Below are 26,624 nucleotides of genomic sequence, written 5' to 3' on the forward strand. Positions count from 1 at the left end.
TGGGCCTCAGGAGGTGGGTGAAGAGGTGTCCTTTGGAAAACTAAAGCCACATTTGTGGCAGAGCCGAGTCTGGGGCAACAGGCCCTGTGCTGGGTACAGTTTTCTCCCCATTTACAAATCAAACCCAGTATGGACTGAAGTCCTGGATCTGCTCGTAGCAGCAGCTCTGAACCCCCAGCATCCTGAGACCTGGGAGGTCAGGTTTGAAGTGGGTGCAGCTGGCTCAGACACTAGGTGTGGTCTCTTACCCCGTAGAACCTGACCCGGGAACAAGCTGACTACTGCGTCTCCCACATGAAGCCCTACGTGGACGGCAAGGGCCGTGAGCTCCCCACTGCGTTTGACTACGTGGAGTTCACCCGCTCGCTCTTTGTGAACTGAGCCACTCCCTGGGTCACCCACCCCTCGCTGCTTGCCCCGCGTCGCCTTGCTGCATGTCCGCTCCTCTGTGTGCTCTCACTTTCCACTGTAACCTTAAGCCTGCTTAGCTTGGAATAAGACTTAGTAGAAAATGGTGCTTCACTAACCCGCTTCCGGTCCAGTCACAATCACCATGTCACTGTGGGGACCCAGATCCACGTCTTGAAGCAGCTGCCCTCATTCCGACTTCAGAAAATCAAAGCAGCTGGCTCTTCCCCTTGTTCTCCCGCCCTCTCCCCAAATCTGTTTTCATGTAAAAGACAAATAAATGATGACTTCCCCCAAAACTTTGCTTTTCTTCATTCAGCTTGTTGTCAGAAACACAAGGCTCGGCACAGCGAAGGCTTGCACCCGCCTCCGGGACCCCTCAGGTGGCCACTTCCGCTGCCAGGCGGTCCAGGTCCTCAGCTTCCCGGGGCCCTTGTTCCACGAACTCTGTGCTCAGCTGCCACACCTTTACTGTGCCCTGGGCATCGCCCGCGGCCAAGAGCTGAGTCTGCTGGCTGTTGAACTCCAGACAGTAGACAGGGCTTTCATCCTGGGTTTGCTTGATCAAAACTGTGGGTTTCTGGGAGCTTTTCTGGAGATCAAACAGCAGCACATCACCTGGAAAGACAGATACATGGAGTAAGAGAAACTCTAGAGACCACCACATGGAAGGAGGAGGCTACCACCTGGGTTCAATCCTGTCGTGTGCAGCCGCGGTCGCTTTGAGTTGGGTTGCTGGAGGGAAGCCATCCTTACCCCCCACGTGCAGTCTTTCCCCAACCCAGAACCCCAGGTACAAGCAGGGGCCAGACCACCCACCCCTTAAAAGAGATCCAGGCCTGGCGGCCCCTTCCTACCTTCCCCAGAGGCAGCTGCAAAAACCAAGGGCCGCACTGGGGACCAGCGCACAGCAAACAGATACTTGAGGGAGAGCTGCAGCGAGGTCAGGGGAGGGGCCTGCAGCATGGAGTACAGGTGGACATGCCCATCGGTCCCAGCGCTCAGGAAGAGATTCCTAGATGGGATGCAGGGGGCCAGGCAAGGGAATCAGTGCTGGGGTCTGGGTGGTGCTGGCCCCCAACACCAGACCCCTCCTGGGCTACCAAGCTCATGAAGAGCCTCCCTGGTCCCTGAGCCTGGAGCTGGTCCTCTCTTAGAGGGACGATGCCTGGGCAAACCACCAAAGACCTGGACAGGGTCTCAGGTGGGCAGAAGGCAAGCACTTGAAGCAGTTCGTCATGAGGCTTGGCAGGCTAGAGACCCGCAGCGCAGGGATGCCCTGGCCCCACTAAGCCTCGGGCCCAGGCCTCCCCTGCCTACCTGTGGAAGGGGGAACAGCTCACAGAGTAGACAGGACCACCATGGGGGGAGAAGGTAAACTGTGCCGGGGCCCGCAGGGGCACAGAGCTGGGCATCCGCGTGAGGGCTGCCTCTCCAGCTGCCAGGGAACACTTGAGCGGGAAGCCACCTTCTGTGCCCAGAATGAACAGCCTAGGGTCAAAGCTGGAGAAGGCCACTGCCGTGGCACCCACCTCGGTCTCCCCCCCGGGAATGCTGTGGAGAAATGGCAGCAGCAGGGTCAGAGCCAAATGCATCAGATGGCACTGTCCCAACAGAGCCAGAGAACAGGAGGGACGACCACAGCGAGTCGGGCCCACTGGCCACACCTTCCCGCCCCCCGAGGCTCTCCAGCGCAGGCCGAGGCAGTTTCCGGGCGCCCCGCGCACCTTCTTTAGCTTGGTGCTCCGTGGCAGTTGCTGCATGACCAGGGCGAAGCCCTCCGTGAGCCGCAGCTGGCCCGCCCCGACGCCGCGCCAGAGCAGCACCTTCCCGTCGGTGGCCACGCTCAGCACCTGGAAGCGGTGGCTGTGCCCGGGCTCGGGCAACCACACCACCTGAGATGACGGTGTGCAGGGCCAGGATGGAGACAAGGAACACCTGGCCCAGGTGTTACGCTCCACCCCTACCTTCCCTCTCTTCCAGGAAAAAAAGAATTATCAGGGAGGCCCAAGAGCCAGGCTCACCCACCAGGGGGCAGGCCCAGAGGGTTCCCAGGGCCCTCTCCAGTCCCAGAATCCCAGTGCCGCTCACTCGGTGCCTGCAGAGGAGGCTGGGAATGGCCACAGGGCCCTGGGAGTGGCTCCTGAGGGGGGGTGACTCATGCTGTGGGAGCTCTGAGAATGCAGGAGGCAACTGTCCAATTGCCAACGCCCGGGTGACCTTCCTAGGAGAGTGGGCGCCCTCTGCCCAGCTCTGCCTCAGGGCCCACCCCGCCCGGCAGCCCCTGCCCTGACCTGGGACACAGGGTCTGTGTGGGTGTCATCCGTCAGGCCTGTGCGCCACAGCAGCGGGTCCTCAGGACGGCTCAGGTCCCACACCAGCACCTCGCCACTGTACAGCCCTCCTGCAGGGATAGTGGGCCTGGGCAGAGGCTCAGCCCTACCTTCAGCCTGGCTTCCTGGCCAAGCACCCGCCCTGGCCCACCCACAGGGCCACGTGGCAGAGCCACTTGGCTGGAAGTCATCCCCACAGAGGGAGAGTCCTAGCCCCCAGCTCCCCTGCTGTACCCCAGGGAGCTCTGCCGGACGCCCCTGCCCTGCACCTGGCAGCTCCCTCCAGCGTTGTCTGCCCCGCACCACTGATGGCCTCCCAAGGGCACCTGCCTCTTTTGGCCTCTCCACAGCCCCCTAGCCCCGACCGTGGACCCCTTCCAGACTCCTCCTCCGAGTTCCACCCCCTCAGGCCTCACCACAGACCTTCACCTGGGCTCCAGGCTGAGGGGGTCAGGGCCTGCCTTTCTGTCTCCGGGCCAAAGGGCCCATGAAAAGCTCCCTTGTGTGCCTCTGCAGGGCGGGAAGCTGAGTCCTGAGAGGAGAGGAGGCAGAGGCAGCAGGTAGCTCACCTGCGACATGGGAGGGCTGCGTGGGGTGGAAGGCCAGACACAGGACAGCGCTGGGGACCTCCACCACGGCCGACGGCTGCCGGGGACTCAGGCCTCGCCGGTCCAGGTTCCAGGCACACACGAAGGACTTAAGCGTGCTCCAGTCCCCATGGTCCAGCCTGCACACGGACACACCTTAGCCGGCTGTGCCCCTGGGTGGGGCTCCTATCACCCACCCCACCTCTCTCCCCACTAGCCCTCGACACATTTGCTGTGTCCTTGTCACCACTAGACACTACTCTGGGTATTGAAGTGGCCCACGCTCCACTCTAGCACCCCAAGGGCGTGACATTCTCTGGAAAACGGTCCCCCGGCACCAAGGATGGTCCATGCCATGCAGGATGGGGACGCAGCGAGGCAGGCAGGCCCAGGGCCGCCGGGCAGGGGGGAGGGCGGTCCTGGCACTCAGCCCCACTGCCTGCTCTTCTCCTGCCACTTGTTGTCACCCCCACCCAGGAAGCCTTAAGAAGAGACTCCCAGGATGGCCAAGCTCTTAGAACCAACTCTTCCCTGTGCAGCTACAGAGACAAGGCCCAGCGAGGGTCCTGGAGTGGCACGCTGCCCTCACCCGCCCCACTGCCACTCACCTGCCGTAGGCACAGGCCACCACGGAGCCAGTGGAGTTCCAGGAGATGCCGGTCACATGCAGACCTTGCGCTTGGGCTGGAGGGTAGCCCAGGGTATACAGACAAGACACCTGCGGAGACGTCCCCAACCCTGAGTCCCAAAGCCACCAGCAGAGGGCCTCGTGACTGCCTAACCAAAAACCCCACCTAGGCCAGGCCACATTGGCCCTAGAGGCCCTCAAGTCCATTGGCCAGGCCTAGAGGAAAACGTGGAGTGTTCATCCCCACATCTGTCCCAGCAGAATGCTTCCAACAGCCCAGAAGGCATGGCCTGAGAAGCAAGGCCGACCGCGCTCCTGCCCAGAGCGGCAGCTGCCCTCACAGGCGCACTCCACAGTTTCCAAGCCTCAGGGGCTGTAGCAGGAAGGTAGGGATGGCTGCCAGCAGCATAAAAATGCCCAACATGGCCGAGTGGGACACTCGACAAGGGGTCAAGCAAACCATCCAACGTCATACTGTGCTACACGCATATGATTTTTTGGTGGTGGTGGTGGTGGTGAGTTGGTTGGTTTTCTTTTTTGAGACAGAGTCTCACTCTGTGGTCCAGGCTGAAGTGCAATGGTGCAATGTCCACTCACTGCAACCTCCACCTCCCAGGTTCAAGTGATCCTCATGCCTCAGCCTCCCAAGTAGTTGGGACTACAGGCAAGCATCACCACACCCGGCTAATTTTTGGGTGTATGTTTGTGTGTGTGTGTATGTGTGTGTGTGTATATATATATATATATATATATATATATATATATATATTTTTTTTTTTTTTTTTTTTTTTTTAAGAGATGGAGTCTTGCTGTGTCACCCAGGCTGGAGTACAGTGGTGCGGTCTCTGCTCACTGCAACCTCCGTCTCCTGGGTTCCTGCCATTCTCCTGCCTCAGCCTCCGGAGTAGCTGGGACTACAGGCACCCACCACCACGCCTGGCTAATTTTTTGTATTTTTGGTAGAGATGGGGCTTCACTGTGTTGGCCAGGATGGTCTTGATCTCCTGACCTCGTGATCCGCCTGCCTCAGCCTCCCAAAGTGCTGGGATTACAGGCATGAACCACTGCACCCAGCCTAATTTTTGTATTTTTAGCAAAGATGGGGTTTCACCATGTTGCCCAGGTTAGTCTCGAACTCCTGACCTCAGGTGATCCGCCTGCCTCGGTCTCCCAAAGTGCTGGGATGACAGGCGTAAGCCACGGTGCCCAGCTGCACACAATTTTTTGTCTAGCTCTGGCATCTTGCTTTCAGTTCCCAGCCGGCCACAGCCACAAGTGAGGAGGCTGACAACCAGCCTAGCCAGGGGTAGGCACCAGCTGCCCAGGAAGTAGTGTGTGCCAGGAATCCAAACAGCCTCCCAGATCCTCTGACGTTTCAGATCTGTTGACCTCATGATTCTACATAAAGAAACTATCCACTGAAGGCTGGGCGCAATGGCTCCTGTAATTTCAGCACTTTGGGAGGCTGAGGCAGGAGGATAGCTTGAGCTCAGGAGTTCAAGACCAGCGCAGGCAAGATGGTGAAACCCCGTCTCTACCAAAAATACAAAAATTAGCTGGGCATGGGGGCCAGAGCCTGTAATCCCAGCTACTCAGGAAGTTGAGGTGGGAGGATCACTTGAACCCAGGAGACAGAGGTTGCACTGCTGCTCTCCAGCCTAAGCAACAAAACAAGACCGTGTCTCAGAAAAAAAAAAAAAAAAAAAAAAAAGGCCGGACCTGGTGGCTCAACACCTGTAATCCCAGCACTTTGGGAGGCCGAGGCGGGCGGATCACGAGGTCAGGAGTTCGAGACCATCCTGGCCAACATGGTGAAACCCCGTTTCTACTAAAAATACAAAACAATGAGCCAGGCGTGGTGGCGGGCACCTGTGGTCCCAGCTACTCGGGAGGCTGAGGCAGGAGAAAAGCATGAACCTGGGAGGTAGAGGTTGCAGTGAGCCGAGATCGCGCCACTGCACTCCAACCTGGCAACAGAGTGAGACTCCATCTCAAAAAAAAAAAAAAAAAAAAAAAAAACTATCCACTGGAAAGACTCCCCACTCCACAGCCATACCCCGGGCAGGGCTGGAGCATGTGCAAGAGGTGCCTCTGCTGTGGAGAACAAGCTGGCAGGAGACCAGGACTAGCAACTCCACTCCTAGGTTTAGACCCAAGAGAAATGAAAACTCATGTCCGCCGGACACAGGGGCATGACTCACAATACCCAAAAAGGGGAACAGCCCAAACGTCCATCAGCTGATGAGTGGCTAAATGAATGTGGTCTGTCGATGGAACACTATGCAGCTGTAAAAAGGAATGCAGCACCAATCCAAGCCACAACGTGCATGAACCCATTATTTTCAAACAAGGCTATACATTGGCCAGGCGCGGTGGCTCAAGCCTGTAATCCCAGCACTTTGGGAGGCCGAGGTGGGTGGATCACGAGGTCAGGAGATCGAGACTATCCTGGCTAACATGGTGAAACCCCATCTCTACTAAAAATACAAAAAACTAGCCGGGCGTGGTGGCGGGCGCCTGTAGTCTCAGCTACTTGGGAGGCTGAGGCGGGAGAATGGCGTGAACCCGGGAGGCGGAGCTTGCAGTGAGCCGAGATCACGCCACTGCACTCCAGCCTGGGAGACACAGCGAGACTCCGTCTCAAAAAAAAAAAAAAAAAAAAAAGGCTATACAGTGGGCTAGGAGGTAGAAGGAAGCTCTTGCAGGCCTGGTAATGTTCACTTTGTTGATCTGTGTTCTGGTTCAAGAAATGTTTACACTTTGTAAAAAATCATCTCAGGAGGCTGAGGCAGGAGCATCTCGAGCCCATCTGAAGTGCAGCCTGGGCAACACAGGAAGACCCTAACTCTAAAAACATTTTTTTGGCCAGGTGCGGTGGCTCACGCCTGTCATCACAGCACTTTGGGAGGCTGAGGCAGGTGGATCACCTGAGGTCAGTAGTTCGAAACCAGCCTGCCCAGCATGGTGAAATCCTGTCTCCACCAAAAACACAAAATTAGCCAGGTGTGGTGGCGGGTGCCTGTAATCCCAGCTACAGGAGAATTGCTTGGACCTGGGAGGCGGAGGTTGCAGTGAGCCAAGATCATGCCACTGCACTCCAGCCTGGGTGAAACAGCAAGATTCCATCTCAAAAAAAAAAGACAAAGACACAAGCTCCCTCATCTCAAACCCAATGCTGTCTGCCCAACTGCCCATTAGTGTTTACAGGGTCATGACTCTGGACTGTACCTGGAGGGCAGATGACCTGGAGCATGGTAGTGAAACCAGAGAGACTGGGGTTCAAGTTCTGGCTCAGCCAGGGTATAGCTGTGTGGCCCTGGACAAGTCACTTAGCCTCTCTCAGGCTCATCTATAAACTGAAGATTATAATAGCACTACCTCATACAGTTGTTTTTTTTTGTCTTTTTTTCAGAAGGAGTCTTGCTCTGTTGTCCAGGCAGGAGTGCAGTGGTGTAGTCTCAGCTCACTGCAACCTCTACCTCCCGGGTTAAAGCAATTCTCCTGCCTCAGCCTCCCGAGTAGCTGGAACTACAGGCGTGTACCACCACGCCTGGCTAATTTTTGTACTTTTAGCAGAGACGGGATTTCACTATGTTGGCCAGGCTGGTCTGGAACTCCTGACCTCAGGTGATCCGCCCACCTCGGCCTCCCAAGCGCTGCGATGACAGGCATGAGCCACCGCGCCCGGCCCCATACAGTTGCTTTGAGGAGTGAGTAAGATACCACAGGAGACATTCTTAAATTGGGCCTGGCCCAAAGAAGGCCCTCACTGTACCATACATGGGGAGGCAGAGCAGCCGGGCCACCCGGGCTCCAGCCTCTGCCTCCACTGCTCACCTGCTCAGTTTCACCCTGGACGTTACTTCCACATAGGATGTCCATCCCCCTAACCGTAAAGTGGACAGAACAAAACCTACCTCAAGGCCAGCAGTGAAGACTCACTGACTTATTCTTAGGGAACCTAGCCCAGTACCAGGCAGGACGTTAGAGCCTGGTGACTGCTGACCGTGACGACGACTGGCACGGCTGTTATTTGTGGGAAGGAAAACAACGGGAGACAGAAGTGGGGCAGGGGCTCCACCCGAGGCTGCACCAGCCCATCCCCTACCATCTGCTGCTGCTCGGTCCAGTTCACCTCGAAGCCATCAAACGCGTGGCTCTGCCAGTTCTTGTTCAGCTCTCGGATGACCATGGCCTCCACTCTCCGAAGAAAGGCTGCGAGCCGAGGCATGTCGTACCGGGACAGGGGCTGCACGCTGACGGGCACAGGGGCCTCTGTCTGCACCTGGGCGTCCACATGACTCCGGCCCTGGGCGGACGCGTTGGCAGTGGCAATGCTGGCCGTCTGGCAGCTTTTCTGGGGGGAGGGTGAAAACAAGCATCACCACCCGGCTGTTCTCGCCCAGCCCCCGCCCAGCCCCCTGCCTGCCTCTCCTGCTGGACCTCCTCCTAGGTGTGAAGGTCTCCGGCTAGGGGCCTCTCTCAGGGAGGTCTGGGTTGGAGATGGCCCCTTGACTCTCCTATGTCCCACAGTCAATCAATGCCAGCCAACCAGAGCACTGTGTCCGCACCTCAGCCCCAGGGACCAATTCAGGGCTGGCCAAGGGACCCACACAGGCCAGTGAGACCCTGCCCCAAACTTTTGGTACAATTCGGAAGAGCCAGAGGGCTCCATTTCTGAAGACATGGAGGGCAGGCAGAACCACGTCGGCTCACACCAGCACCCTGGCAGACACATGGTCTGATGCCCATGAACACCCCAGCTTCACACCACCCCAGCTGCCTCCCTCAGCAGGCAGCCCTCCCAGCACCCGGGCGAGCAATGGCAGCTCCGGCATCCACTATGAGCTGCTGGGCGGGAGGCAGAGCACCGCCCCCAGAGGCCTTGCTCTCCACCCTGCCACCACGCCTACTACTCCTGGTCCCCTGCTTAGCTGTACCTGGCACAGGTACAAACATCAGAAAGGGAAGGAGAAGCCAGCCTCCCTATCTTACAGACATGCCCAATCTTCACCAAACGAAGGCTCTCTGGGCAGAAGCAATGATTGCTGCTGTGAGGGGCTTCCCCCAGGTGGCCAAGGGACAATGACAGGGCCCTGGACTGCCACACTCCCTCCTTCCCATCTCATGCAGGATTCGAGCTGGGCCAGGAGGCAAGCCCGGAGGAAGGAAGGGGGCCGGACTCACCAGGACAGTTCTCTTCTGAACAGAGAGGCCTCAGCACTGGTACCCACCCTCATCTCCACAGGCCACTCAATTCCCTCTGCTTGTCTGTGTCCTAGTGAACCGCAAGTCCCCTCGCATAAGACTCTGTCTGATCTTTGAATCCCCAGCACTTTGCACGGTATTTGGCACAAAGCAGACATTCATTTATACACACACACACACACACAAAAAAAAAAAAACGCTGGCGCAGTGGCTCAGGCCTGTAATCCCAGCACTTTGGGAGGCCGAGGTGGGCAGGCGGGTGAATCACAAGATCTGGAGATCAAGACCATCCTGGCTAACACGGTGAAACCCGATCTGTACTAAAAATACAAAAAATTAGCCGGGCGTGGTGGTGAGTGCCTGTAGTCCCAGCTACTCAGGAAGCAGAGGCAGGAGAATGGCGTGAACCCAGGAGGCGGAGCTTGCAGTGAGCTGAGATCACGCCATTGCACTCCAGCCTAGGCAACGGAGCGAGACTCCATCTCAAAAAAGAAAAAAAAAAATTAGACGGGTGTGGTGGCGCGTGCCTGTAATCCTAGCTACTCAGGAGGCTGAGGCAGGGGAATCACTCGAACCTGGGAGACGGAGGTTGCAGTGAGCCAAGATCACACCACTGCACTCCAGCCTGGACTATGGAGGGAGACTCTGTCTCAAAAAATAAAATAAAATAAAATTATTGAGGTCAGGCACGGTGGCTCACGCCTGTAACCCCAGCGCTTTGGGAAGCCGAGGTGGGCGGATCACGAGGTCAGGAGATCGAGACCATCCTGGCTAATACGGTGAAACCCTGTCTCTACTAAAAATACAAAAAAATTAGCTGGGTGTGGTGGTGGGTGCCTGTAGTCCCAGCTACTCGGGAAGGCTGAGGCAGGAGAATGGCGTGAACCCAGGAGGCAGAACTTGCAGTGAGCCGAGATCGCACTCCAGCCTGGGACACAGAGCGAGACTCCGTCTCAAAAAAAAAAAAAAACTTACTTACTGAGCATCTACTTGCCAGGCATACAGGGTAATGAAGATACAGCAGAAAAGAAAATGTGCAAGATTCTTGTGCCCCAGGTGCTTACACAGGGGTGGGGAGAGATGAAAAAACAAGAAATACCAAATCCACACAGCACTGAGCACATCCAGAGGCAAGAGAACAGAAGCAAACAGCCAGGGAGGCTGTCTGGGGACAGCGAGGGTGGCCTCTTAGGGAGAAGGCATTTGAGCTGAGGTGAAGGACACGAAGGAGCCGGCCAAGTGGAAAGCTTCAGGAAGGAGTGTCGTGGGCCAGAATAAAATGTTATAGAGGAAAATTGCCTGAGCGCAGTGGCTCACACCTGTAATCCGAGCACTTTGGGAGGCCGAGGCAAGAGGATCACTTGAGTCCAGGAGTTTGAGACCAGCCTGGGCAACAGAGAGAAACCCTGTACCTACAAAACAATTAAAAATTTGCCAGAAGCTAGGCATGGTGGCTCATGCCTGTAATCCCAGCACTTTGGGAGGCCAAGGCAGGTGGATCACAAGGTCAGGAGTTCAAGACCAGCCTGGCCAAGATGGTGAAACCCCGTCTCTACTAAAAATACAAAATTGGCCGGGCACAGTGGCAGGCACCTGTAATCCCAATTACTTGAGAGACTGAGGCCGGAGAATCGCGTGAACTTGGGGGGCAAAGGTTGCAGTGAGCCAAGATCATGCCACTGCACTCCAGCCTGGGTGACAGAGGGAGACTCCATCTCAAAAAAAAAAAAAAAAAAAATTGCCAGGCATGGTGGCACATCCTGTAGTCCCCAGCTACTCAGAAGGCTAAAGTGGGAAGATTGTTTGAGCCCAGGAAGTGGAGGCTGCAGTGAGCTGCTGATTGTGCCACTGCACTCCAGCCTGGGCAACAGAGCAAGTAAAGCCCAAGAAGATGTGTTGGACTCTGGGAATCATGGAAAGAAGAGAATCCAGTGTGACCCTGGGATCTGCACTGAGAACCCGTGGACAGGGCATCCCCAGATGTGAGGTCACACTCAGAGAACACAGGGCAGTTCTGTGGGGCCTGCTTTGGACTCAGATGCCTCAGCCACCCACGGGGAGGCATCAAGTATTCCCAGGGGAGGTTACAAAGCTCTGGAGAGCTTCTGACCAGACATGTGACTTGAAGCCACAGAGCTGGAGGAGGCTGCCGAGGGAGCATACACATCAAGGAATGAATGAATGCGCCAGGGGATCACAAAGTGCATGTGCCGAGTCAAGGGGACTAAGGGAGAATCTCAAACTCTGTGAAAGCCACAATTCTGACCACAGTGCCACTTGGTAAGAGCTCACTTCCAGGCACTGTGCCAAGAGCTTCACCCACATCACCTCATTCCTCCTCACAACCACCCTACGAAGTAAATCCTATGTTCATATTATTAATGTTGGCACTGGGGCACAGAGAAACTGAGGAACTCACCCAAGGTCACACAGCAAAAGGTGATCAACTTGAACCCAGGCAGCCTTTTTTTTTTTTTTTTGAGACAGGGTCTCACTCTGTTGCCCAGGCTGGAGTGCAATGGAGTGGTCATAGCTCATTGCAATCTACCTCTGCCTCCTGGGCTCAGGCAATCCACCTCAGACTCCCAAGTAGCTGGTACTACAGGTAAAAAACTACACCTGGCTTTTTTTTTTTTTTTTTTTTTTGAGACGGAGTCTCTGTCGCCCAGGCTGGAGTGCAGTGGCCAGATCTCAGCTCACTGCAAGCTCCGCCTCCCGGGTTTACGCCATTCTCCTGCCTCAGCCTCCCGAGTAGCTGGGACTACAGGCACCCGCCACCTCGCCCGGCTAGGTTTTTGTATTTTTTAGTAGAGACGGGGTTTCACTGGGTTAGCCAGGATGGTCTCGATCTCCTGACCTCATGATCCGCCCGTCTCGGCCTCCCAAAGTGCTGGGATTACAGGCTTGAGCCACCGCGCCCGGACTACCTGGCTGATTTTTTAAAAGAAATTTTTTTTGGCCGGGCGCGGTGGCTCACGCCTGTAATCCCTGCACTTTGGGAGGCCGAGGCGGGCGGATCACGAGGTCAGTAGATCGAGACCATCCTGGCTAACACGGTGAAACCCCGTCTCCACTAAAATACAAAAAATTAGCCGGGCGCGGTGGCAGGCGCCTGTAGTCCCAGCTACTCCGGAGGCTGAGGCAGGAGAATGGCGCGAACCCGGGAGGCGGAGCTTGCAGTGAGCCGAGATGGTGCCACTGCACTCCAGCCTGGGCGACAGAGTGAAGACTCCGCCTCAAAAAAAAAAAAAAAAAAAAAAAAGAATTTTTTTATAGAGACAGGGTCTCACTATATTACCTAGGCTTGTCTCCAACTCCTGGGCTCAAATGATCCTCCCTCCTCGGCCTCCCAAAGTACTGGGATTATAGGTGTGAGCCACCGCATCCGGCCAACCTGACTTGCCACTAGACAGTCTGACCTGACGACAGTAAACTGCATCCCAGCCATAGTGCTCTCCCACACACGCACGAGGCTGGGCCAACCAAGTGTCGCTGCACTCCGCTTCAGACACTTGGCAGATACAGCACTCCTCACAAACTGAAGAATCACGGCGCCCTGCACTGCACAAGCCTATCAAGCCATTTTCCCTACAGCATGCGCTTAGTTCATGCCTCTGCCACATTTTGGCAATTCTCACAATATTTCAAACTTACTCATTCTTAGTATATCTGTTACAGTGATTTGTGATGGGTGATCTTTGATGTTACTACAATAACTGTTTTGCAGCACCACAAATTGCACCCACGTGAGACAGTGAACTTCATCGATAAATGTTGTGTGTGATTTGACTGCTCCACTGACCAGCTGTTCCCTATCTCTCTCTCTCCTTGGGCTTCCCTATTCCCTGAGACAAAACAACATTGAAAGTAAGCCAATTAGGCCAGGTGTGGTGGTTCATGCCAGTAATCCCAGCACTTTGGGAGGCCAAGGCAGGCAGATCACCTGAGGTCAGGAGTTCGAGACCAGCCTGCACAATGTGGTGAAACCCCATCTCTACTAAAAAAACACAAAAATTGGGTGGGCGTAGTGGCTTATGCCAGTAATCCCAGCACTCTGGGAGGCCAAGGCGGGCGGATCACCTGAGGTCAGGAGTTCGAGACCAGCCTAGTCAACACAGCAAAACCCCATCTCTACTAAAAATACATAAATTAGCTGGGCATGGTGGTGTGCACCTGCAACCCCAGCTACTCAGGAGGCTGAGGCAGGAGAATCGCTTGAACCCAGCCTGGGCAACAAGAGTGACACTCTGTCTCAAAAAAAAAAAAAAAAAAAAAAAAAAAAAAAAATTACCCAGGCGTGGTTACGGGTGCCTGTAGTCCCAACTACTTGGAAGGCTGAGCCAGAAGAATCACTTAAACCTAAGAAGCGGAGGTTGCAATGAGCCGAGATCATGCCACCGCACTCTGGCCTGGGCAACAAACTGAGACTCCATGTTTAAAAAAAAAAAAAAAAAAAAAAAAAAGCTAAGCCAATTAATATCCCTACAGGGACCTCTAAATGTTCAAGGGAAAGGAATAGTTGCAGGTCTCTTAATTCAAAAGCTAGACATGATTAAGCTTAGTGAAGAGGGCATGTTGAAAGCTGAGACAGGCTGAAGCCAGGCCTCTTGCACCAAACAGCCAAGTTGTGAACGCAAAGTTCTTGAAGGAAATTAAAAGTGCTACTCCAGGGAACACACAAATTATAAGGAAGTGAAACAGCATATTGCTGATAGGGATAAAGTTTAGTGGCCTGGATAGAAAATCAATCCAGCCACATTTCCTTAAGACATACCATAACTCAGAGCAAGGCCCTAACTCTCTTCAACTCCATGAAGGCTGAGAGCGGTGAGGAAGCTGCAGAAGAAAAGCGGGAAGCCAGCAGAGGTTGGCTCATGAGCTTTAAGGGAAGCAGCCATCTCCATAATGTACAAATACAAGATGAAGCAGCAAGTGCTGCTGGACAAGCCGCAGCAAGTTCTCCAGAAGATCTAGCTCAGATTATTGATGAAGGTGGCCGCACTAAACAGATTTTCTTTTTTTTTTTTTTTGAGACAGAGTCTCACTCTGTCACCCAGGCTGGAGTACAGTGGTGTGATCTCGGCAACCTTCGCCTCCTGGGTTCTAGCAATTCTCCTGCCTCAGCCTCCCGAGTAGCTGGAATTACAGGTGCCCGACACCATGCCTGGCTAATGTTTGTAATTTTTTTTTTTTTTTTTGACTGTCGCCCAGGCTGGAGGGCAGTGGCCGGATCTCGGCTCACTGCAAGCTCCGCCTCCCGGGTTTACACCATTCTCCTGCCTCAGCCTCCTGAGTAGCTGGGACTACAAGCACCCGCTACCTCACCCGGCTAGTTTTTTTTGTATTTTTTAGTAGAGACGGGGTTTCACCATGTTAGCCAGGATGGTCTTGATCTCCTGACCTCGTGATCTACCCGTCTCAGCCTCCCAAAGTGCTGGGATTACAGACTTGAGCCACCGCGCCCGGCCATGTTTGTATTTTGAATAGAGACAGAGATTCACCATGTCAGCCAGGCTGGTCTCAAACTCCTGAACTCAGGTGATCAGCCCACCTGGGCCTCCCAAAGTGCTGGGATTACAGGCATGAGCCACCACACCCGGCCCAGATTTTCAAAGTAGATGAAACATTGGAAGGACATGCCATCTAGGAATTTGGAAACTAGAAAGAAGTCAATGCCTGGCTTCAAAGCTTCAAAAGACAGGCTGACTCTCTTGTCAGGGGATAATGCAGCTGATGACTTCAAGGAAAAGCCAAAGTTCATTTATACCCAGAAAATCCTAGGGCCCTAACAAATTATGCTAAGCCAGGCACAGTGGCTCATGTCTGTAATCCCAGCACTTTGGGAGGCCAAGGAAGGTAGATTATTTTTGAGTCCAAGAGTTTGTGACCAGCCTAGGCAACATGGGGAAACCCAGTCTCTACAAAAAATTTAAAAATTAGCCAGGTCAGCTGGGCACAGTGGCTGACGCCTGTAATCCCAGCAATTTGGGAAGCCCAGGTGGGCTGATCACGAGGACAGGAGTTCGAGACTAACCTGACCAACACGGTGAAAATCTCTACTAAAAATACAAAAATCAGCCAGGCATGGTGGAGCGCACCTGTAATCCCAGCTATTTGGGAGGCTGAGGCAGAAGAATCACTTGAACCCGGGAGGCAGAGGTTGCAGTGAGCTGAGATCACGCCATCATACTCCAGCCTACGCAACAAGAGCGAAACTCTGTCTCAAAAAACAAACATTAATATGGCATCTGCAAATTTCCTGTGAATTGGTAAGAAGCCACAATTACTCTTTGTGCTCCGGGATACCTAAATCAGCTTCCCATGGTTTGAGATCCCTTTGGGGATGAGGCCCAAGTCCATACCCTGCCACTATGCCAGGCAGTGTGTGACTGGCAAGAGGGTAAGGCTCCAATAAGCAGCCCCCAGGAAGTCAGAGAAAGAAATGAGGCATGGGAGTCAGAATCCTCGCTTCCTAGGTCACTCTCAGAGGGGAGTGTTGAGGAAGCTGGGCCCCGGGTCAGCCTCCCACACCTAGAAAGTGTATCCAGGGACCAGGCGCTATGGCTCACGCCTGTAATCCCAGCACTTTGGGAGGCCAAGGCGGGTGGATCACAAGGTCAGGAGATCGAGACCATCCTGGCCAACATGGTGAAACCCTGTCTCTACTAAAAATACAAAAAATTAGCCAGGCGTGGTGGCACACGCCTGTAATCCCAGGTACTCGGGAGGCTGAGGCAGAATTGCTTGAACCTGGGAGGTGGAGGTTACAGTGAGCTGAGATCACACCACTGCACTCCAGCGTGGGCAACAGAGCGAGACTCTGTCTCAAAAAAAAAAAAAAAAAAAAAAAAGGTGTGTTCAGGGGAGTACAAAGGGCTGGGCCAGACTTTATGTAATCACACCAGGACGTCCTCAGAAGGAATCAGAGAAGAGTGACTACCAAATCAAGACCAGTAGGGTCCACCCTCTTGAGAGTCTGAGGCCCCAGGGTCCCTCTGCAGCCTGAAGGCCAATTCTTCCCCAAGAGAGCCTGCAGCCATGAGAAGCCCAGAACATCAGCACTCCTGCCTCTCAGAGGAAGGAAACTGAGGCCCAGAAAGATGAGGAGATGCCTCCTGCAAAGTCCACCTGCCCCACAGGACCCCTTTTCTTGGAAAACCTCCTACCCAAGCCACAAGCTAGGCCCCAAGCCTGACTTCTCTGACTGAATGAAAACTGAACACTGGCCGCGCACAGTGGCTCGCACCTGTAATCCGAGCACTTTGGGAGGTCGAGGCAGAAGGATCACTTGAGGCCAAGAGTTCGAGACCACCCTGGCCAACATGGCAAAACCCCACCTCTATTGAAAATACAAAAATTAATCGGGTGTGGTGGCACACGCCTGTAATCCCAGCTATCCGGCAGACTGAGGCAGGAGGATCACTTGAACCAGTAAGGCGGAGGTTGCAGTGAGCTGAGATCACGCCATCGCACTCCAGCCTGGGCAACAGAGCCAGACTTCGTCTCAAACAGGGGGTGCCATATGCTAGAGAATCTCCTGGGCCGGGCCGGGCCAAGCCAGGCCCAGCCAAGCCAAGCAGGCAGAGCCAGGCATGGTGGCTCAGGCCTGTAATCCTAGCCCTTTGGGAGGCTGAGGCAGGCAGATCATTTGAGGCCAGGAGTTCGAGACCAGCTTGACCAAAATGGTGAAGCCCTCTCTCTACTAAAAATACAAAAAAAAGAAAAAAGAAAGAAAAATTAGCCAAGTCTGTTGGTAGACGACTGTAATCACAGCTACTAGGGAGGCTGAGGTGGGAAGATCGCTTGAACCTAGGAGGTGCAGGTTGCAGTAAGCCAAGATTGTGCCACTGCACTACAGCCTGGGCGACAGAGGGAGACTCCGTTTCAAAAAAAAAAAAAAAAAGAGAGAGAGAGAGAGAGAATCTGCCGGGCCGGAAACTACAGCCAGTCCAGAAAAGGCACTCACGTAGAGGCCCAGAGGTAGGCAGCGAGGTGAATTCAGAAGAGGGATGGAGCAGAGGCCTGCCAGGGGGTGAAAGTACACAAGAAACCATTCAGTTCAGCATTTCCTAGGCACCTCTGGGACACGGAAAACTACAGGAGACTCACCCCTGCCCTCAAGGAGCTAAATCAAGGGAGACAGACCTGAATGTTAAAAATGCACCCCACTGGGCCAGGCACGGTGGCTCACGCCTGTAATCCCAGCACTTTGGGAGGCCGAGACGGGCAGATCACAAGGTCAGGAAATCGAGACCACAGTGAAACCCCGTCTCTACTGAAAATACAAAAAAAATTAGCCGGGCGCGGTGGCGGGCGCCTGTAGTCCCAGCTACTCAGGAGGCTGAGGCAGGAGAATGGCGTGAACGCAGGAGGCGGAGCTTGCAGTGAGCCGAGATCGCGCCACTGCACCCCAGCCTGGGCGACAGAGCGAGACTCCGTCTACCGAAAAAAAAAAATGCACCCCACTGGGAAACAGTTCAATAGATCGCAGTGAGGATGGCGCACTGGAATCATGCTTGATGCCTCTGAACTGCACACTTTCAAAAATGCTTAAAACGGGCCAGACATGGTGGTTCACAGCTTTAATTTCAGCACTTTGGGAGGCTGAGTGGGAGGCTCACATGAGGCCAGGAGTTCAATACCAGCTGGGTAACAAAGCAAGACCTCTGACTCTACAGAAATTTTCCAGATTAGCCAGGCGTGATGGTGTGCACCTGTAATTCTATCTACTCGGGAGACAGAGCTGGGAGGATTGTTTAAGCTCAAGAGTTTGAGGCTGCAGTGAGCTTTGATCACATCATTGCATTCCAGGCTGGGAGACAGAACTAGACCACCAGCACTTTGGGAGGCCGAGGTGGATCATTTGAGGTCAGGAGTTCGAGACCAGCCTGGCCAACATGGTGAAACCTAGTCTCTACTAAAAATACAAAAAATAGCCAGGCCTAGTGGAACACGCCTCTAATTCCAGCTACTGGGGAGGCTGAGGTGGGAGAATTGCTTGAACTCAGAAGGCAGAGACTGCAGTGAGCCGAGATTGCACCACTGCACTCCAGCCTAGGGAAGACAGTGCGACTCCATCTCAAAAAAAAAAAAAAAAAAAACTGGGCCAGTGTAGTGGCTCACACCAGTAATCCCAGCACTTTGGGAGGCTGAGGCGGGCGGATCACAAGGTCAGGAGTTCAAGACCAGCCTGACCAATATGGTGAAACCCATCTCTACTAAAACTACAAAAATTAGCTGGGCATGGTGGTATGTGCCTGTAATCCCAGCTACTCGGGAGGCTGAGGCAGGAGAATTGCTTGAACCCAGGAGATAGAGGTTGCAGTGAGCTGAGATTGCACCATTGCACTCCAGCCTGGATGACAGAGCAAGACTCTGTCTCAAAAATAAATAAATAATTTTTTTTTTTTTTAAGTAACTCTACTGGAAAGCAGCTGGGTTAAACTAGTGGTTCTAGTGGTTCTCAAACTTCGCTATGCATTAGAATCATTTAGGGAGATTTTGTAAAGCCAGATTCCCAGGTCATACCACATGCAAAGTAAGCCACAGTAACTGCAAGTAGAACCCAGGAGTTCACATTTTTCAACACTTTCCAGGGCATTCCACTGTTGACTACCTTTGAGAAGAGGGATGAGGTACCCCTCAGCTGAGACAGTGGGGCCAGTCACTGACACTCAGAAACTCCACATGAACAGCACTGGCTTTCACTTGGCTTTCTGGTCAACAGTCCCATTCAATCCCATAAGAAGTATCCTAACAATCGCACTTCACAGAAGACAGACTGCGTTACTAGTCCAGGGCCAAGCCACTAATAAAAAGGATCTGCACCCTCAAACTCAGATCGAAAATTAAGGTCCAGGACACCGTTCCTCTAAACAGATAGGGATGTGGCAAGAAAAGTCAAGTCAGGCCAAAAACTACATATATATAAAAATATATATATATAATATATACACAAATGTTATATATATTATATATAGTAATATATATATATATTATATATAGTAATATATATATAAATATATATATATATATATTTTTTTTTTTTTTTTTGAGACGGAGTCTTGCTCTGTCACCCAGGCTGGAGTGCAGTGGCCGGATCTCAGCTCACTGCAAGCTCCGCCTCCCGGGTTTACGCCGTTCTCCTGCCTCAGCCTCCCGAGTAGCTGGGACTACAGGCGCCCGCCACCTCGCCCGGCTAGTTTTTTTGTATTTTTTAGTAGAGACGGGGTTTCACCGTGTTAGCCGGGATCGTCTCTCGATCTCCTGGCCTCGTGATCCGCCCGTCTCGGCCTCCCAAAGTGCTGGGATTACAGGCTTGAGCCACCGCGCCCGGCCTATATATATATTTTTTAAGACAGGGTCTCACTCTGTCACTCAGTCTGGAATGCAGTGGCGTGATTTTGGCTCACCGCAACTTCCACCTCCTGGGTTCAAGCGATTCTCCCGCCTCAGCTTCCCGAGTAGCTGGGATTACAGGCAGGCGCCACCACGCCCGGCTAATTTTGCATTTTTAGTAGAGACAGGGTTTCTCCATGTTGGTCAGGCTGGTCTTCAACTACCAGTCGACCTCAGGTGATCCGCCCGCCTCGGCCTCACAAACTGCTGGGATTACAGGCGTGAGCCACCGTGCCCAGTCCCATTTTTGTATTTTTAGTAGAGATGGGGTTTCACCATGTTGGCCAGGCTGGTCTCGAACTCCTGACCTCAAGTGATCCACCCGCCTCAGCCTCTCAAAGTGCTGGGATTACAGGCATGAGGCACCACGCCGGCCCATAGATTACCTCCACAAAGAAGAAAAAGTTAACTCAAAAAGCACCAGGCGGCAGTAGCGCAGTGGTCACCATGATGGCTGAGGGGCTGGGCGCGGTTCTGCCAGGCTAGGAGCACACCCAGCACCCAGAATCTCAGTGGTCGCTGCTTCAGCACAGCCTGTGCCATGGCCACCTCTGCCCCCTCCTTGGAGCATGTCGGGAAGCTGCATGAGATCTTTCACTGTCTCCAGGAAGGCCTACAAGGGGTGCCCAAGCAGCTGCTGGATGCAGTGGGGACCAAAGAGAAGCTGATCAGAGATGTTGATGAAAAGCAACAGGAAGGAAATAAAAAGCTGGCAGAGATGGAGGAGGAACTACATTATGCACCTCTATCTTTCCGTAACCCCATGATGTCTAAGCTTCAAAACTACCAGAAGGGCCAGGGGTAGTAGCTCACACCTGTACTTCCAGCACTTTAGGAGGCTGAGGTGGGCAGATCACTTGAGGTCAGGAGTTCAAGACCAGCCTGACCAACATGGTGAAACCCCATCTCTACTAAAAATACAAACATTAACCAGCCGTTGTGGTGCGCAGCTGTAGTCCCAGCTTCTCAGGAGGCTGAGGCAGGAGGATCACTTGAAACCGGGAGGTGGAGGTTGCAGTGAGCTGAGATTGCACCACTGCACTTCAGCCTGGACAACAGAGCGAGACTCTGTCTCACACGCACAAAAAGAAACTACCAAGAGTAGCCCAGGCGAGGTGGCTCAGGCTTGTAATACCTATACCTTGGCCGGGCGCGGTGGCTCAAGCCTGTAATCCCAGCACTTTGGGAGGCCGAGACGGGCGGATCACAAGGTCAGGAGATCGAGACCATCCTGGCTAACACGGTGAAACCCCGTCTCTACTAAAAAATACAAAAAACTAGCCGGGCGAGGTGGCGGGCGCCTGTAGCCCCAGCTACTGGGGAGGCTGAAGCAGGAGAATGGCATAAACCCGGGAGGCGGAGCTTGCAGTGAGCTGAGATCCGGCCACTGCACTCCAGCCTGGGCGGCAGAGCGAGACTCCGTCTCAAAAAAAAAAAAAAAAAAAAAAAAAATACCTATACCTTGGGAGGCCGAGGTAAGCGGATGACTTGAGGCCAGGAGTTTGAGACCAGCCTGGCCAATATGGTGAAAGGTCAGGAGTTCAAAACCAACCTGGCCAATATGGCGAAACCCCCATCCCTACTTAAAATTAAAAAAAAATGGACTGAGCACAGTGGCTAACACCTGTAATCTCAGCACTTTGGGTGGCCGAGGTCAGGAAATCAAGACTACCCTGGCTAACACGGTGAAACTCCACCTCTACCAAAAAAAAAACAAAAAATTAGCCAGGCATGCTGGCATGCACCTGTAGTTCCAGCTACTTAGGAGGCTGAGGCAGGAGAATCACTTGAACCTGGGAGGGAGAGGTTGCAGTGAGCCAAGATCGTGCCACTGCACTCCAGCCTGGGCAACAGAGCAAGACTCCGTCTCAAAAAAAAAAAAAAAAATACAAAAATTAGCTGGGCGTGGTGGCGCGTGCCTGTAGTCCCAGTTCAGGACTGAGGCTGAGGCAGGAGAATCGCTTGAACCCAGGAGGCGGACCGAGATGGCGCCACTGTACTCCAGCCTGGCAAGAGGCTCCATCTCACAAAAAAAAAATTTAAAAATTAGCTGGGCACAGTGGTATGTATCTGTAATCCCCGCTACACAGGAGGCTGAGGCAAGAGGACGGCTTGAGCCTGGAAGTTGGAGGTTGCAGTGAGCCAAGATGACACTACTGCACTCCTACCTGGGAGACAGAGCAAGATCCTGTGGATGGATGGATGGATGGATGGAAGGGAGGGAGGGAGGGGAAGGGAAGAGAAGAGTGGGAAGGGGACAACAGAAAGGGAAGGGATGAAAAAAGTAACTTACCTTCTTCTGGCCCTTGAAACATTCTTACCATATAAAAGAATCTCCTTAGGTAAGAGAGCTGGCTGTTTCAAGTGAACCATCCTCAGATGAAAGCCTTCACACCCAAGTATTAGAATCATTTTCTTGGGATTCTACTTTAGATATTCTTAAAGCTATCTAAAAGAAAATTAACCGGACTCAATCTCATTCTATAAGAAAAAAAAAAAGTATTAAACTGAATCAATGATTCCTAGAGTCTACTTTTTTATTTATTTTTTTATATACAGAGTCTCACTGTCACCCAGGCTGGAGTGCAGTGGCACAATCTCGGCTCACTGCAACCTTCGCCTCCCAGGTTCAAGCGGTTCTCCCACCTCAGCCTCCAGAGGAGCTGGGATTACAGGTGTGCACCACCACATCCGGCTAATTTTTGGTACTTTTAGTAGAGATGGGGTTTCACCATGTTGGCCAGGCTGGTCTCCAACTCCTGACCTCAGGTGACCCACCAGCCTCAGCCTCCCAAAGTGCTGGGATTACAGGTGTGAGCCACCACACCCAGCACCAACCTAGAGTCTTCTAAAAATGTTCAGCAAGGCCGGGCACGGTGGCTCAAGCCTGTAATCCCAGCTCTCTGGGAGGCTGAGGTGGGTGGATCATGAGGTCAGGAGATCGAGACCATCCTGGCCAACACGGTGAAACCCCATCTCTACTAAAAATACAAAAAATTGGCCAGGCGTGGTGGCGGGTGCCTGTAGTCCCAGCTACTCGGGAGGCTGAGGCAGGAGAATGGCGTGAACCCGGGAGGCGGAGCTTGCAGTGAGCAGAGATCGCGCCACTGCACTCCAGCCTGGGCGACAGAGCGAGACTCCGTCTCAAAAAAAAAAAAAAAAAGTTCATGTTCAGCAAGACCTATTCCGAGTACTGCTTAAAAGCCAGTGCATCTGAATCATCAGTTGACCTGTGATAAGGATAGACAGTTAACTAAACCACCCAGTGCCCTGGCTTTCCCTGAGAACTGCTCCCAGGCAGCACAGCAAAGCGGGGAGTGCTTGCAAGCCAGATCAGATCCTGGCTTCAGCTGTGCAGACTTCTAGGTCTAAGGTAAGAAATCTGTCCTCAAGATAAGACTTCATGGAAACCTCACTGGCCTTGGGGAAGATCTGGGCTCTCTGCAGGTTCATGCAGCAAGCTAAGCCTCAGTATTCTCTTCTGGGACATGTGCAGCACCCAAGGCTGCTCATCTTCAGAGGAAAAGCATAAGTCGTTACAATACTGAGAGGCCCCACCTGACCTGCCTTTCCTCACCTTATCCTCTCTGACCTCACCTGGGACCACTCTTCGCAATCTCTCACTCCTCTCCAGGCCCATCTGCCTCCTCAAACAGACAGATTTGTCCTAGGGCCTTTGCACTGATCTTTTTTCCCCTGTAGAGTCAGGGTCTCTCACTGTGTTACCCAAGCTGGAACACAGTGGTGCAATCATAGCTCACTGCACCTTTGAACTCCTGGGCTCAAGGGATCCTCCCGCCTCAGCTGCTCAAGTAGCTGGGACTACAGGCACAATGCCACGCACCCTACTTTGCACTTGACTTTTCATCTCCCTCGATGACTCTACCCCAGGTATCCACTTAGCCCAAGCTCACTCCTCCAAATCTTTGCTAAAATGTCACCCTCTCACTGTAGTCCACACGGCAAACCACACTCTCAATCCCCAACCCAGTCCTTCCAATCTCTCAGCTTTTTCTTTTGTCCACGGCACTGTTCACCTTCTAACACACTGCATAATTTACTTATTAAACATACTGTTAATATTACAGCCCCTGCCACTGCCCATGTAAGCTCCAGGAGGGACAGATGTCTGTCTTCTTTTCTGATGAGTCCCCAACCCTTGAACAGCTCCTGGCACACGGCAGGTACTCCAAGTCCGCACACACCCCTTGGGAGAGGCCTTGAGCACGCAGCAGCCCCGCCCTTCATCTCATGAGAGCACCTCCTTTTCTGCGCGTTTGATTAAACACCTGGAAAACTGGCTTATCTAGAATTTACGATGCAGTTTGGTCATTTACAAGTTAGCCTGGGCCGGGCGCGGTGGCTCACGCCTGTAATCCCAGCACTTTGGGAGGCCGAGGCGGGCGGATGACGAGGTCAGGAGATCGAGACCATCCAGACTAACACGGTGAAACCCCGTCTCTACTAAAAAATACAAAAAAAAAAATTAGCCGGGCGTGGTGGCGGGCGCCTGTAGTCCCAGCTACTCGGGAGGCTGGGGCAGGAGAATGGTGTAAACCCGGGAGGCGGAGTTTGCAGCGAGCCGAGATAGGGACAGCTTAATCCCAGGAGTTGGAAACCAGCCAAGGAAACACAGGGAGACCCCATCTCTATATATAATAAACAGCCGCCGTGGTGGCGCGCGCCTTAAGTCTCAGCTACTCTGGATGCGCAGGTGGGAGGATCGCTCGTGCACCGGAGGCTGAGACTGCAGTGAGCCGAGATCGCACCACTGCACTCCCGCCTAGGCGGCAGAGCGAGACCCTGTCTCAAAAAAAAGCGAAACAAAACAAAAAAAAAAAGTTGTTTTAAATGCTTAAAAACTGCAGTTCACACAAAATCCTTCAAAACGTGGGATTCGGCCGGGCGCGGTGGCTCAAGCCTGTAATCCCAGCACTTTGGGAGGCCGAGATGGGCGGATCACGAGGTCAGGAGATCGAGACCATCCTGGCTAACACGGTGAAACCCCGTCTCTACTAAGAAATACAAAAAATAGCCGGGCGAGGTGGCAGCGCCTGTAGTCCCAGCTACTCGGGAGGCTGAGGCAGGAGAATGGCGTGAACCCGGAGGCGGAGCTTGCAGTGAGCTGAGATCCGGCCACTGCACTCCAGCCTGGGCTACAGAGCGAGACTCCGTCTCAAAAAAAAAAAAAAAAAAGTGGGATCCTTGTAGGTGTTTTATTCCACTTTTTGTTGTTAAAAAATGAGCCAAGAGCATCCTCAGGGTCAGTTTATGTGGAATAAACCATAAAGGCAAACGGTGGGACGCCCGAACCCGCCCGGCGGCCGCGCTGCGCCCGCGCCTTCCCGCCCGCGTCTCTCCGCGCTGGGCCCGAGCCCTCACCGTCTCCCCGCGGATGCCCTGGACAGCCCTCCACTGCGAGGGCACGGTCGCCACACCCAAGGTCTCGTCCTGCAGTGCCCCTGGCCGCCCCGGCCCCGGGCCGCTCGCAACCCCGCCCGTCGCCAGCACCGCAACACCAGCGCTTCCCGCCTGGCTGAGTGGCCTGGACTGCGCGCGGGTTGCCATGGAGACGGTTCCGCCCCCTCGTGCCGACGCAGCCAGGCGCGACCTCCGCCCCTACGCCGCCTTGAGCGGAAACGGGGAACGTGAGGCTGGCGGCGCCATGTTTGAATTGGTCGCAGCGCCACCTGCAAGGCCTGAAAGAAAGAAAAGTAATGATTCTTCTTGGCCAGAGAAAGAAGCATGACCGGTTTTGCATACCCTGTCCCTAGAAAAAGCCGGCTCGAGGAAGGCCTGACTACTCCTAGGCGAGGAAAACTGTGGAAGTGAGGCATTGGTGCCAGGTTCAAAGATGGCGCTGAGCGGCCAAGCGCAGAGGCCAGGCGAGGGCTGGAGCCTGCGGCCGTGGCGGGCCCGCGAGTTCTGGGCCTGGGGGCGCCGATCTGGCTAAGCCACTGATGCTTCCAGAAGATCCGAGAACCGCGCCACTCGAACAGGCTGTCACCTCGAAGCCAAGTGATCTCCCTTTGATCCTCAGTCTCTGTCTCAATAGAATGATGATGAAAAATATCCCTACGGAGATTAAATGTGGTTGAAAAGCTGGGAGGCCCAGGCTGGGCGCGGTGGCTCACGCCTGTAATCCCAGCACTTTGGGAAGCCGAGGCGGGCGGATCACGAGGTCAGGAGATGGAGACCAGCCTGACCAACAACATGGTGAAACCCCGTCTCTACTAAAAATATAAAAATTAGCCAGGTGTGGTGGTGCGGGCCTGTAATCCCAGGTACTCAGGAGACGAAGGCAGGAGAATCGCTTCAACCCGGGAGGCGGAGGTTGCAGTGAGTCGGATCGCCCCACTGCACTCCAGCCTCCGCAACGGAGTGAGACGTCCCCTCAAAAAAAAAAAAAAAAAAAAAAGAAAAGCTGGGAGGCCTAAATGAGGTCTTCTACAGAAAAATGCTTATTAAATCGAAATTTAAAGCAAATAACCAAATAATGTGCCTACTGTATGTCGGGCAAAAAGTCCAGAACCTCTCTTATTAAATTCTCTCCCTGAGGAAGGAATTGCTTTTTTTTTTTTTTTTTTTTTTTTTGTATTTTTTAATAGAGACGGGATTTCACCGTGTTAGCCAGGATGGTCTCGATCTCCTGACCTCGTGATCCACCCACCTCAGCCTCCCAAAGTGCTGAGATTACAGGCGTGAGTCACCGGGCCCGGCCAGGAATTGCTTTTGATACAGTATTGCCTCCTTCTGCCATTCCCCACGCCCCACCGCAATTAAAAAACCCTGGAGATTCCAACCTGAGGACTAAAACAATAAAAATAAATAATAAACAAATAGACTGGGTGCGGTGGCTCACACCTGTAATCCCGGTACTTTGAGAGGCCAAGGCAGGAGGATCGCTTGAAGCCAGGAGTTCGAAACCAGCCTGAGCAACATAGTGAGAGCCAGTCTCTACCAAAAAAAAGTTTCAAAACTTAGCTGGGCATGGTGGCACATGCCTGTAGTCCCACCTACTCGGCAGGCTGAGGTGTAAGGATCCCTCGAGTCCAGGAGTTT

At 53.5% G+C, this 26,624-nt stretch overlaps 2 protein-coding genes across 10 annotated transcripts in view; one reads left to right on the forward strand and one right to left on the reverse strand.

Moving 5' to 3' along the window:
• The window catches only part of LOC105463988 (spectrin alpha, non-erythrocytic 1), an 85,970-nt gene extending 85,263 nt beyond the window's left edge, over positions 1 to 707 (forward strand). For all 9 annotated transcript variants that reach the window (XM_071078416.1, XM_071078414.1, XM_071078418.1 and 6 more), the window contains one exon: positions 256 to 707. In XM_071078416.1, the coding sequence (XP_070934517.1) occupies positions 256 to 381 (126 nt within the window). In that variant the 3' untranslated portion in view covers positions 382 to 707. The remainder of the gene's footprint in view (positions 1 to 255) is intronic.
• On the reverse strand, positions 705 to 25,145 carry DYNC2I2 (dynein 2 intermediate chain 2). The gene is made up of 9 exons (XM_071078426.1): positions 24,945 to 25,145; positions 8,065 to 8,313; positions 3,937 to 4,046; positions 3,311 to 3,468; positions 2,703 to 2,812; positions 2,134 to 2,303; positions 1,729 to 1,962; positions 1,266 to 1,423; positions 705 to 1,026 (listed from the first exon to the last, which is right to left on the reverse strand). The coding sequence occupies exons 1-9, from the start codon at positions 25,128 to 25,130 to the stop codon at positions 788 to 790; spliced, it is 1,614 nt and encodes a 537-aa protein (XP_070934527.1). The 5' UTR covers positions 25,131 to 25,145; the 3' UTR covers positions 705 to 787.
• Positions 25,146 to 26,624: the final 1,479 nt, after the last annotated feature.

The sequence above is a fragment of the Macaca nemestrina genome, chromosome 14, assembly GCF_043159975.1.
Source record: "Macaca nemestrina isolate mMacNem1 chromosome 14, mMacNem.hap1, whole genome shotgun sequence".
NCBI classification, from domain to species: domain Eukaryota; kingdom Metazoa; phylum Chordata; class Mammalia; order Primates; family Cercopithecidae; genus Macaca; species Macaca nemestrina.

Bases quoted from the DNA above. Each gene is read 5' to 3' on its own strand.
- DYNC2I2 (XM_071078426.1), bottom strand. From the start codon at position 25,130: ATGGCAACCCGCGCGCAGTCCAGGCCACTCAGCCAGGCGGGAAGCGCT. The intron at 2,813-3,310 runs GTGAGCTACCTG...CTATCCCTGCAG, and splicing joins GCAGCCCTCCCATGTCGCAG to GAGGGCTGTACAGTGGCGAG. The intron at 1,963-2,133 runs GCGCGGGGCGCC...ATTTCTCCACAG, and splicing joins AGCACCAAGCTAAAGAAGGT to CATTCCCGGGGGGGAGACCG.